The sequence below is a fragment of the Sorex araneus genome, chromosome 2 (assembly GCF_027595985.1).
Source record: "Sorex araneus isolate mSorAra2 chromosome 2, mSorAra2.pri, whole genome shotgun sequence".
In the NCBI taxonomy this organism is placed as follows: domain Eukaryota; kingdom Metazoa; phylum Chordata; class Mammalia; order Eulipotyphla; family Soricidae; genus Sorex; species Sorex araneus.
This window is the reverse complement of record NC_073303.1, coordinates 230545697-230558492: the sequence shown is the minus strand read 5'-3', so window position 1 is coordinate 230558492 and position 12796 is coordinate 230545697. Positions and strand designations below refer to the sequence as shown.

Here is a 12796-nt window from a genome sequence, read left to right as displayed (position 1 = left end):
CTTATTGATGTTTCATCCGATATTTCCAATGATGACAGTGGTGTATTGAAGTCTCCCACAAATATTGTGCTGCCATTGTTGTAGCTCTTCTGGACTATTAGCATTTGCTTTGTAAAATTTGTTATCCCTTCACTATGTGCATATATGTTGATGAGAGTTAAGTCTTTTTGATCTACTGATCCCTTAACTTAGTACGTAATATCCACTCCTATATTTAAGTATTTTATTAAATATTATTTGGTCTGACACCAGTGTGACCATCTCTGTTGTTTAGTCTTCTATTAGCATGTGTGATTGTTTCCTAGCCTCGCACACTGCACCTGTGTTTATCCTGAGCATCTAAGTGCATCTCTTACAGGCAGTAAGAGGTTGGATTTTGTTTCCTAATCCATCCCATTACTCTGTGTTTTTGTTTGAGTGAATGATTGATTCACTGATTGATTAGTTTTAGTTTGAGGGCCACTCCCAGTGGTTCTGAGGGCTTACCCCTGTCTCTGTGCTCAGGAATCATTCCTGGCAAGACTTAGGGGGCCGTATGTGGTGCTGGGATTGAACCTGGGTCAGTCATGTGCAAGGCTTGAAGAGTTTGACTGCTTTTTCTGTTTGATCTTTCCTTTACTCTGTGGCCTTCCAGTGTCCTTGCTAGAGCTAGATTAGATTACAAATATATCTTTAAAAAATATATCTTTTGAGGTACTGGTGATGTGGGCTAAGTTGTCCAGCATATTATTTGCATGTGTGAGGCCCTGTGTTTGATCCTTGACACACCATAGTTCTCTGAGAACCACCCACTATGGATCTAGTGGCCACCAAACCAAACTCAAGCACTATCAGGAGTGCCCCTGGTCCCCCAAACATTGGCACCACATCCTTAGGCTTTAGCATTGAACTATCCTACCAACTTACCTAAGTATTGTGGGGTGTGGCCCCAAAACTCACTGAATGGGTGTGAAAAATACAAACACGCACTCACCAGAAGGGCGATGTGTGTTTGCAGGCTCTCAGATGGCGCTCTCTCTCTCTCTCTCTCTCTCTCTCTCTCTCTCTCTCTCTCTCTCTCTCTCTCTCTCTCTCTCTCTCGCTCTCGCTCTCTCTCTCTCTCTCTCTCTCTCTCTCTCTCTCTCTCTCTCTCTCTCTCTCTCTCTCGCTCTCTCACCACTTGAGTTCAGTATTCTGGAGCCACTATGTATGGACTGGATCAGGATGGCTCCTCTTTTGTACTCTGCTTCTGTGTGTGCCGCTGTGCTCTCTTCTGTCTGTTCTCTCTATCTCTGACTCTGTCTCTGTCTCTGTCATCTCTACTCTGGTCTCCTCTGGTCTCTACTGATCTCTCTACTGACCTCTTTTCTGGATCTCTCTACTGATCTCTCTACTGGATCTCTCTACCAGATCTCTCTACCGAATCTCTCTACCGATCTCTCTCCAGGATCTCTCTTCCGATCTCTCTCTCCAGAGCCCTTCTGCTTCTCTCTCTGGCGCCCTTCTGCATCTCTCTTTGGAGCTTCACTCACTCTCACTTCTGACTCTGACCCCTCTGCTCTTACAGTCTTAGTTTATATAGCAATCACATAAGGTGGTGATATAAAGGTGGGTTTAACATTAACAAATCAACAAAGAGAAGTAAGGCCACTCCTCTAGGAGATTAACTCAAGGATAAAATCTCATCTAAAGAGATTACTCTGGATTACTAGGAGATCCACTTAAGGGCGGATCTCATCCAGACACATCCCATCCACAGTGTGTCTCTTTCTTCTTTCCTCAGCTAGTAATCCACTTAATAGTTATAGTAAATTTACTTCTAATATTTCTAGCAATGTCATTCTGTATGAGCACAGTAAGAGATATATCAGACTTAAAGTTTGGTCCTTCCTGAGGACATCTCACTATATATTCCAAACCACAGTCCTCAGGCCAGGTTAGTCTTCCTAACCCTGTCAGGGACCTAGTCTCATCATTACTTTTGGATCATGACAGCATTTGTCTATGACCATACTCTCAACTTATAGTTGAGTATTTTGGCACTTTGGCCTAGCCCATTTCGATGCCAGGGTAGCTCACAGCTTGCCCTGGGTCCATTCTGTCCCTCGTCGAGACCCTGCGTTTGGGGTGCTAGGAACTAAGGGCAACTGAGTTGAGAAAGCAGATGCCCAGAAGTAAATATTATTGTTGTCAATCAACTCCCAAGTTACAAAGCATAATATTAACTGTCTTCCTGTGTCCATACAGAAAGGACATTGCTTTAAGGTAAACTAAATTCCCTGCAGCACGGCTGAAAGGACAAACCCAATGTTATCCTAGAAATGGGAAGGCCCTAAAAATAAAATAACAAAATTATTTTTAAAAAATAACCAAAAGCATGGGGCCACTGTGAAAAGTAAATTAGCTGATCATGTAAAACATTTATTAGTAAAGCTGACACATTTCAGGTTTTATCACTAACCTCATTAGAACCTCTGCCAACAGCTTTCCCTCTTCCATACTAAACTCCCTAGTGCTGTCTGATGAATTCTTTATTTGAGATGAATATTCAAACTGAGTATCATACACTGAACTAAAAACCTTGAAACTCTTACAAACCTTCAGCAAACCAAGTGAGTGAGCATTATCCTTCATTGTTTCTCCACTCAGAGCGGTATTAGACCTGATTAGTAGTCCCAGACCAGTCATGGAGCTGGTAGTCAGAACATATTTACCAATTTATTATGCAGATTGCTGTGAACCTGAACTACATTCTATACATTTAGGCAAATTATGTATGTGAAGTGGTAGGAGTGTTAGGTAACAATACTGTACTAGTCACATTGCAATACATAAGTGTATCAAATGAAATATATACCTTGGACAGTGTTACTTGTCAAGTGTATATCAATTTTGAAAATATACTTTAAAATATGTGTGTGTTTGTGTGTAAGGAGAGGCAATACCAAATATATCTTGAGCTGTTCTTTGCCTGAGAAAGTTTTTATTACTCCTTCCACTCTGAGATACCACCTTGCTGGACAGTGGATTCTTGGTTGGACGTTCTTTTCATTCAATGCTTTGTATATGCTATTCTATCCTTTTCTTGCTTATAGAGATTCATGAAGAAATTGACCATAAATCTAATACTTTCCCCCTTGTGTGTGCGGTTTTTGCTTCCCTCGGTGGCTGTAAGCAGTCTGTCTTTGTGTCTGCTTCTTGCCATATTGATCATAAAATATCTTGGTATTTTTTTGTTTGGATTTACTTTTGCATTCTTGGACCTCTTGGATCTGTGCTCTTGTCTCCCTCTTTAGGTTGGGTAAATTTTCACAAATAATTTCTTAGGCTGGATTTTGTTTTCTCTTTCTTTTACTTCTGGAATTTCTATTGTTCTGAAGTCGTTCCTCTTGGTATCATTAATAATATTTCTTATATTCTCTTCATGTTTTCTCATTCTTTTTTTAAGTTCCTCTTCTTTGTTCTGGAGAGATAGCACAGGGGGTAAGGTGCTTGCCTTGTACATGGTCAACCCAAGTTCCATCCCCAGGACCTAGAATTGTTCACTGTATCGTGGAGTGCATGCTTTTGTTTTTCAGCTTTATCCAGGCTGCTTCCTACTCTATTGCTTAGTGGTTTTACTTCATTTGAACAACTTCCTTCATTCCCCCCCCAATCAGTCTCTTTTCAAGTTTATTGATTCTTTGTTCAAATGTCATTTTCAGATGACTGAATATCAATATGATAGCTGTCCTAAAGGCTTTGCCGTCCCTATTATAATGGTCTGATGTCTTTGGAGACCCTTCTGGACTTTTGTTACCCTCTGTAACATCTCTAAGTACTCCTGTTTTCCCATTGTCCTTGTTGCTTATTAACCTATGCTGAGCTGGGTTGGTATTTATGTCTAGAAAATATTCTTGGAGTGATGCTCTGGACACATGTTTGGTGGGATCTGGGCCCTCTGTGCCCCCCAACTAGTGTGCTGAGTTCCCATGCTTTGATGGTGGGAAGATGTGGGAGTAGGCTGAGTGTATAGTGGATTTCCAGCTGGGTGATGAGTGAGTGAAGTGGGATGGAACCAAGTGCATTGCAGCATCCTGGTGAGGGGAGGGAATTCAAGATTGCACAGATTCATGGAGCCAAAGTTTGTTTCATGCCCCTGGATGGGGGCAGAAGGAAGTTGGGCTCTCACAACTTTTGCATGATGTTTTGAGACCACAACCAGTGAAATTCAGAACTTACTCCCAATTCTGTGCCGAGAGATCACTCTGCCCAGGGAACCATATGTGGTCCTGGGGATGGAACTTGGGTCGACCATGTACAAGGCAAGCACCTTACCCCCTGTGCTATCTCTCCAGTCCCCACAATGAGCTCCTAGTATAGCCAAGAAGACTCTGGATCAAGAGTCAACATGAGGGACAGTTGACATTGCTGAGCGCTGGTTGCCACTCTCCTGCCACATGGTATCATCTTATTAATCTTCATTAAAGCTCCCTGAGGCAAAAAGGTACCATATGAAGGCCATGGCCTTGGGCAACTGGTCTGAAATCTCTGGTTAGGGAATGTGGAGTCAGGAATGGAGCTGCCCCTGAGAGGACCAGAGAAGGTGGTGGCAAGAGTGGACATTTGGCTGGGTGGAGGCAGTTGAAGTAGGTTCTGCCTCACCCAGGAACAACCAAGCAGGGTCTTCATTGTGCAGATGATACCACCTACCCGACTTGAGACAGCGTCTGGCTGCTACTGGAATCATGGCTTCCACTTTCACTCCCTATCATCAATATTTCAATCATGTGGCAGGAAATTATTAAGAACCTAATTCTGGGCAAGCTAAAAATAGCATTCTTCCTTCCAGTAACTCTGAGTTTTTTGGAGACGAGTTTGTATGCTGATGGAGTGGGTAGGGGGACAAGAACATTCCTGACTGTGGTTCATCCGTGTTAGTCGCCTTCACATTGGGCCAGTCCCCTGGGCACCTAAGCTGAGCAACCAGCCCAGCCTGGTGTCTGTGTTCTCAGGCAGCTGGCCTCCCCCGTCTCTATCCCTCACCAGGGGTCTCACTCCCAGCAGAATAACTCAGAGTCTGGCTGGTGTGGATTTTTTCTATTTTTAAATCACACAATCACTTGGACTGCAAGTTCTGAAGCCCTTACTCTTACACTCAGGAATCTTGATTGGCAGCCTTTGTAGTCAGCACAGGGTCTTATCCTGACATCCTCCACTGGGGCCAAAGGCTGGAGACAGTGGGAATCATTTTCCCTGAATGTCCTGAAGCCCTGGATGGAAAACTGGGATGTGTGATGGACAAAGAACAGAGCACTGTGTGTGTTTGTCCCTTTGCTGGCACTCCCAGCCCGTCTCTGCCCAGCCAGACTGTCACCGCAGGTACCCTTGATGCAATTCTCGGCCCTTCCCGGGGAAACCTGCTTTGCTTAGTGGAAGAGTAAGTCACTGGGTGCTAGGTGGGGTTTGCTGCATTAGGTCATCTGTGTGCACAAATGTGTGTGTGCTCATGTTTCATCTCATATGTCACCACTTGTAGATATGGGGGCACATGATCATAAATGACTTCGGTATGGTTAAAAAAAAATCCCCAAAACTGTGGTCTGTGGTCTGACAAAATTGGATTCTAGAGGTAGCTCTCCCCGGCCAATGGGGTGGTTTCTGCGTTTCATCATCTCAGTGATGGGCTTAGTAACGATCGCCTCTGCAGGTTATGGAGATGAAATGAGATCATGTTCCAGACATGTACATGTTCGAAAGGAAAAATCGAGCAGCTTCCCCAGACACAGCCTGTGCTGGTGAATCAGGATCACAAACACCGCACCGCACCCAGCCTTCTCTCACTTGTTCCCCTGCTCTCCTGAGCCCTTCTTATCCCCAGCTTCCTCCTGCAGTGTCCTTGGGAAACAAGTCTTCCTGTGGGTTCAGCTTGCAGCTACACCCTACCCCCTTTTCTCTTCCCTCTCCGGAGGCTGAGCCCAGAGTCTTCTTCCATCTTTGATGTCTGAGCCTGCTCTGCTGGGCTTTGTGGTGGAAGCACTCCCTTGGAAGCCAACCTCAGACAAATGCCCTAACAAGGCCTGACTCTGATTTTCCTCCTGGGTTGTGCAGTGAAACCCAGTAATGAGGGGCCCCTCCCTGATCCAAAATAATGAGCTCACAGCAGGGCCCACTATCTGCAGCCCCTGCCTGCCTTTCTGTGGGCCAAGGCTGCAGTCCTACTTTGAGAGCCTGCTGTTTTGAGTCTGTTTCTGATCCCCAGCTGCTCAGACGCAGGTGTTCGAGATGTGGACCAGACTAAGGTATAGATATGAGGTTTGCATTGAAATCAGAGGGAGCAGACCCGGAGAGGCCTGGGTCACTGCAGGAGATGGATGAAGACTGACCCAATTAGGGTCTGAAAAAGGAGGATATGCAAAGAAGGAGAGTAGATTTTCGAGAGAATTCCTCAGGATGAGCAGAAGGGAAGGCATTCATTACTGGAACAGCAAGAACAAGGGTGTGTGTGTGTGTGTCTGTCTGTCTGTCTGTCTATATATCTGTCTGTCTCTCGTCTGTCTCTCTGTGTGTCTGTGTGTGTCTATGTGTGATTACCTATGTTCATGAGGTGATTATATGCGTGAGAGTGTATGTGTAACGATTGATGTTTGAGCATGACTGTATATGAGCATGACATGATTGAGTTTATGTGGGTGTGTGAATGTGTGTGTGAGTAGCTGTATTTTAATGTCTAGTTGTGAGTTTGGTTGTGAGTTTGTGTGAATGTGTATGAGTTTATGTTATTGTGACGGTAATACTGTGTGAATATGGCTGTGAGCAAATGTATTTCCGATATCTTTGCGTTTATTAGTGTGTGTATATGTGTGAGTGTGACTGTGTTAGTGTGTATGTATGTGTATGTAATTATAAGTGACTATGAGTATGTGACTGTGTATGTGTGCATATGAAAGTGTATGAGTATAATTATGCGAGTGACTATGTATGTGAATGAGTAAGTATATATGTGGGTATATGTTTAACCAATTTTATTGATGTGCCAGAATTTATAACACAGTTACATATTCATGTACACATCATTCCAATACCACATCCATCACCAGAGAGGTCGTTCCCCTCCAGTGTCTCGAGGGCCCCTCCCAGACACCCTCGCTCCCATGTAAGCTCAGTTCTATAGATAAAATCTCCAGTTCTGATGACTTTGACTATCTGTTGCTCCCTTACTATGTTTCTTTCTTGTGTGTATAAGTTGGGGGGTGGCAAGGGAAGGTGTAGATGGGTATGGGAAGGGGGTATTATACCTAGAGGTATTCAGGGCTTTCTTCTGGCTCTGGACTCAGGGATCACTCCTAGTCGGGGTTACGTGGGGTGCCAGGAATTGAACTCTTGTTTGGCCATGTCAAGACAAGCACCCTACCCGCTGTACTATTTCTCCAGCCCCACTATATTTTGTTTTGTTATCTCACATATTAGATAATTAGATAATTCTTTTAAATACACACATATAGACAGAACTAAACTACTGAAATTCCACAAAATTATAGGATAATTTCATACAAATTTTTATTGTATAGCTTTCTTTTTATATGTATATACATTAAAAAACAATATGAATAAGTCTGTACTAAAACATTTTAATATTTACATGAAATAGGTAAGTCCAACAAATTTAAATTTTAGTGAGGATAATTAAGAAATTTTTTTAAATTTTTAAGGGAAAATCTGAATAGATCTATTAAAGATAAAAAGTGTGTTTTATCATAGGCAAGGGAAGTTGACTTTGTGATAGAAAATATTGTATTATAGATACTGCCTAAGTATCTGCATTATCATGTAAAGGATTACAATAATATGGATATAAAATAACTGATCAGACATAAAACAGTCAATATAAATGAATATTAATTTGTTATTAAAAACGTAAAAAAATCCTTTAGCAAACTAGGAGTAAACAAACCTTTCCTAATCTAGTAGAGGGCAGCTGTAAGCTCCGTGAGTGAGCGATAAACTCAGTGGCAAGTGCTGAGTTTTGCTTTGCCTTTTTTTTAAAGACTCTCCTTTAATGTTCCCTGCAAACTGATTTCAAGGCTATGAATTGTCTAAGTTGTTGCCCACCCCTACAGTGCTGTGTCATTCCTTCAAATCTAAATGATATTCTAGCTGGATAGAGGACTCTTGGTGATATATTCATTTCATTCTGTTTTTGTACTATATCCCTCCATTCACTTCTGGCTTTTAGCATCTCATTTGATAGATTTGCTGTGAATCCTTTGCATGTAAATTCTATATTTAATCTTGCTACTTTCAGTACTCTGTCTTTGGCTTTTGTCATTCTGAGAACAATGGGTCTTGGAGTTTTTCTATTTGGGCCTACTTTCTCTTGCCCCTCAGATCCCTTGTATTTGGTTGCCTGTAGTCCTTAACTCTGGGAAAGTCTTACTGAGACTTCCTTTGACTGTTGGTTTTTCATTTTGTTTGCCTTTAAGGACTCTGACCACCCTTATATTGCTTCTGAACTCATCCCGTAGTTCCCTGGTGTTTCCTGCTCATTTGTTTTCAGACTTTTTTTCCAGGGTCAGGAAGCATCCCAGGGCCAAGTGGCTGCTTCCTAGAGGGATCAGACCTGCACCCCATGTCTCCCTGTTCCAGTGACCATGGTCCTTTCTCCACTTGGGATAACTTTTAGGGCGCAAACCCGTGGTTTCAGCCTTCAAGTCTTTTTTCCACCACCTGCTCTGGGTTTGACACTCCTGAAGAGTCACAGTCTCCGAAGGCTTCCCAAAGGGGGCTACGAGTATCAGCTGTGCCCATCCCCTAGCCCCCATACAGCCCAGAGGTGATGGGATTTGCCAAACAATGGATTTGCCAGACACCAGCTCCTGTGGTGTCTCTGTATCACCACAGCTCTGAGTCCCATCTCATTTCTGACAGGGGCTGGTTGTGAGCTCCTTGCTGATCATCCCTTCCTCCAAGTTTCTTTGATGAGGACCATCATTCAATTCATGGAGGATCTGAGACAGGCCCTCTGAATGTGGGGACAGTGTCACATGACAGATGCTGATGTTGCAGTTTTATTTGTTGTTGCTCTTCAGCATCTTTCCTTCTTTGGGGATTTTGTTTCTAAAGATTTGTGCAATAGCTTTGGCTTCTGAGAATGTGGGTGTTTCTGAGTTTTAAGGGGTACAATTACCACATGACCCCCAAAGTGCCCACATTCCTGCTGCCTACCATTTCTGATTTGGGGCTCTTGTGGCACTGGGTGGGGCCTGAACCTCACATATGCAAGGCAAGACTCTGCTGGCCACGTGCCTGTCTCCTCTGCTCCATCTCAGGGTCTCATGTTTGTTTTTATGGTGCAGTTGTGTTGTATATTATGGTGGCGAAAGGAATATTTTTTTACTTTTCTCTTTGCCTGTCTGGTGTTTCCTTATTTTTCAAAGCAATAAAGGGACCAAGAAAGGAGAGGTGGCTAGGGATGGCAGCACGGGGTGGTCTGTGCCTTTCAAAGAGGCCCCACACCCCCTCATGCTCTGGATCTCTATCACTCTCTGCCCCCCGTGGTGGCCTGTCACTGTCTGTGCCTCCCCCACAGGAGCCCTGTTGCTGTCTGTCTCCCCAGGCCCAGCACACCCATGACGCCATCACCGAGGCTGCCCAGCTCATGAAGGAAGCCGTAGATGACATCATGGAAACACTAAATGAAGCTGCCAGTGAGGTGGGGCTAGTGGGCGGCATGGTGGACGCCATTGCAGAGGCCATGAGCAAGGTGGGTATGGCCCGACCCTCACTTGTCCCCACTTACTTCTTCCACCCTTGCCCTGTCCAGGCCCACTTTCCCTCCCTTCCCCATTCCCGCCCACTTTCCCTTCTTCCCCTCCCCAGTTTCCATTTTCCCCTCTACTTAGTCCTGGTACCTTTTTTGGGGTTTCTACCTTGCTTTCCTTGGAGCACCCACCCCAGAGCCTCACACGTGCAAGGCCTGGCTCTGCCTCACAGCAGTCTTCCTGGCCCTCTCTTGCTTTGCAGGTCCCAGCTAAAGGACAGGTGCCCTGATAAATGCCCAGTCTTTATTTATTCTCCACTCATTACCTGTAGAAACCTTATATACCCTTCAATTTCTCACAGAGGTGAAATGCAGATCTAGTGTTCTCTCACTTATAAGATGGAAATAATTTTTCATTTAGCTCTTTACCTCCTAGAGTGGCTGTAGGTAAAAAACTCCCAAACAAAGTGAGGAACTGCTTCTGCAGGGCTAGCCTTTGGAATTGTCCCTGTGACTGTTGGAAACAGCCCCTACCCAATTAGGTAGGAACAGCGAGACCGTGGAGCTTAGGAGGCCGGAGCTATGGTCTATGTTTCATGGCCTCCCCATGCTGAGAGCCGACCAGTCGCAGAAGTCACTGCAGAAGTGTGTGCATCCGGCTGGCATGAGCTTTTAGAAGCCCAGATGCAGAAGATGGCCCTAGGCCTCACCCCTCTCCAGACTCATGCCCCAAGCTGGGCCTGTGAGGAGCTGTCACTGTGGAAGCTTCCCCCTGTGTGGAGACCAGGCACCTGGCATCTTTGAGAGCCTCTGAGCTTTGTGCCTGAGCTGAGGAAAGCAACTCTGGAACTGTGACATCCACCATGCGACAGGTGCCCTCTCCATTCAAGACAAACTTGAGTCTTTTGGAAGACCTGGAGACCCGTCTGGTGTTGCCTGAGAGCCACCGAGGCCAGGAACAAAGATGGATTTTCCTTGGCTCTTCTGTAGAATATATACTTGGGCTCTCCTTGCTGCCCTCATGCTTATTCTGTCCACTGTGATACTTGGCATGCCTCACAATCCCGCTTCCCCATTATACCTTCTGGTCCCTTCAGTCTGCCCATCACCTGGGATGAACTTTTAGCCCTAAAGTGGCAAAGCAGTACAGATCCAGCATTTCCAGATATTTTGTTAAGTCATCACTCTCCTTTTGGGGTTACCTTATAATCCATGTGGGTAGTGGCTGACAGAAACCATGAGGGTTCCCAAAGTCTGATATGACTTTAAGTCTTGGCATATTGAGTCTTCTCTCGGGGGAGCTCCTGGAGGCGGTCCCTCGGCTCCAGAAGGTGAGGGAAATGGGGGGTTCAGATGGATGCATCAGCTTTCTGGTGACAATTTTCCTGCATGTTGTCAGCTGCCCTTTAGTGCCAACAGAGTGACAGTTCACAGTTGTGACAGAGTCCCTGAGAAATCTCAGTTCATCTCCCCTCACTTAGCTATCCAGCCAGTCTACACTGAGCAAACCACCCTGGCTCCATTTGTCTGGCTGCCAGGCCCCACAGGGTGAGATGCACCCCCACAGCAGACTTGGTCTCCCTGGAGGGAGGAACCTGAGACACATCTACTGGTAGTGGCATCAATTCAGGGGGCCATGACATGTTCTGGAAGGCACATAGGCATAGGTCAAGTGCTACCCTCCTTCCACTCCCTCTCAGCTGCTGCTTCATAAGACACGGGCTGTCATTCTCCATGGAACCATTTCTTGAGATCCCCTGGGCCCTGGGTCCCGTCCTCCTCTGGCTGGGCTGGCAGAGAGATCTCTTCAATATACTGTTGTCATCCCACCATTGCCATCTTTCTCTGGAGTCAGCTGCAGCTTCATTCCTACAGCCCAACCACCCCCTCCCACCCATTGGCTCTCTCTTCCCCTGCTCATTGATCAGTGGTCAATGGGACAGTACTGATGACTGGAAATGAAGGATAATCATCACTGACAATGTCATCATTATCTTTTCATCTCCATTACCACCAACCATCATCTCTTCTTCCTTCATGCGGCTCTTGATCAGAGAGGGTCTGGATCTTTTCCATAACCTTTGATAGACACACATTTCCAGGGACTGAGACTCACTTTAGGAAATGGTTGGAGGCCCCTTCACAAGCCCTGGAACTCAGTCTCAGCTCCATGTCTTCTGAGCACTGTGCACACCGTTTTTCAGGGAATATAGCCACCTTCCCCCTCGTTCCAACTGTTCCACCCCACACATATCCCGCCCTTCTCTGGATTCTTGTTTGCAATGGCTTGTTCCTTATGCTTTGAGCTCTTCTCCCAACTTAGATCTTGAGCAGTGCACACATATCTGTCGGCCACACAGTTCCTTTGGAAACCCTTTCTGGTAGAGGTTCTGCCTCCTTCATGCCTCCCTCCTGCCTTTCCATGCCCCGTAAACATGCCTGGGCTCCGTCTCACCCTCCATATGCCCAGACACCCTTCCATCTTCGAAACCTCTCCTGAGTCTTTTCTGCATGGAGATGACTTTGCCAGAACATATATCCTAGTTACTCACTCCTCAGGCAACGGAGGGATCTCCCCTTCCCTATGCACCTATATGCCATATGCCCATCTCTGTTGAAGACCTCACTGCAGAATTTGGGGTCACATTGCCCCTGGACCCAGGATTAACTGAGGACCTCTATTTTTTCTGAGTTTTGGGACTATGGATGAATAGATATCATCCATCACAGACATTGTCTAACTTCTGGGTTTTTTTCCTCCACTCTAGCTGGATGAAGGCACTCCTCCAGAACCAAAGGGCACCTTCGTTGACTATCAGACAACTGTAGTTAAATACTCCAAAGCCATTGCGGTAACAGCTCAGGAAATGGTAAGAAGAGAAAATGCTGCCCTGCCCACTGTGGTTATCCTTCTGCCCACCAGGTGTCATCTGGGGGTCTGTGTGGGAGGGACACCTGGGCTTGCCCCCAGATCCCCCAGGTCCAGCTCCTGTCGTCTGTCTCTGGTGCCCCCAGAGCCCATCTTCCTGGGCCTCATCTCACAGGATAGCTGCGGGAGAGGACAGAAGGCATGACAGG

General features: G+C 45.6%; 1 protein-coding gene across 3 annotated transcripts in view; it reads left to right on the top strand.

Annotated features, from left to right (window-relative positions):
- TLN2 (talin 2) overlaps positions 1-12796 on the top strand; it is a 412543-nt gene that overhangs the window by 358762 nt on the left and 40985 nt on the right. For all 3 annotated transcript variants that reach the window (XM_055129220.1, XM_004616684.2, XM_055129221.1), the window contains 2 exons: positions 9575-9721; positions 12487-12588. In XM_055129220.1, the coding sequence (XP_054985195.1) occupies positions 9575-9721; positions 12487-12588 (249 nt within the window). The remainder of the gene's footprint in view (positions 1-9574; positions 9722-12486; positions 12589-12796) is intronic.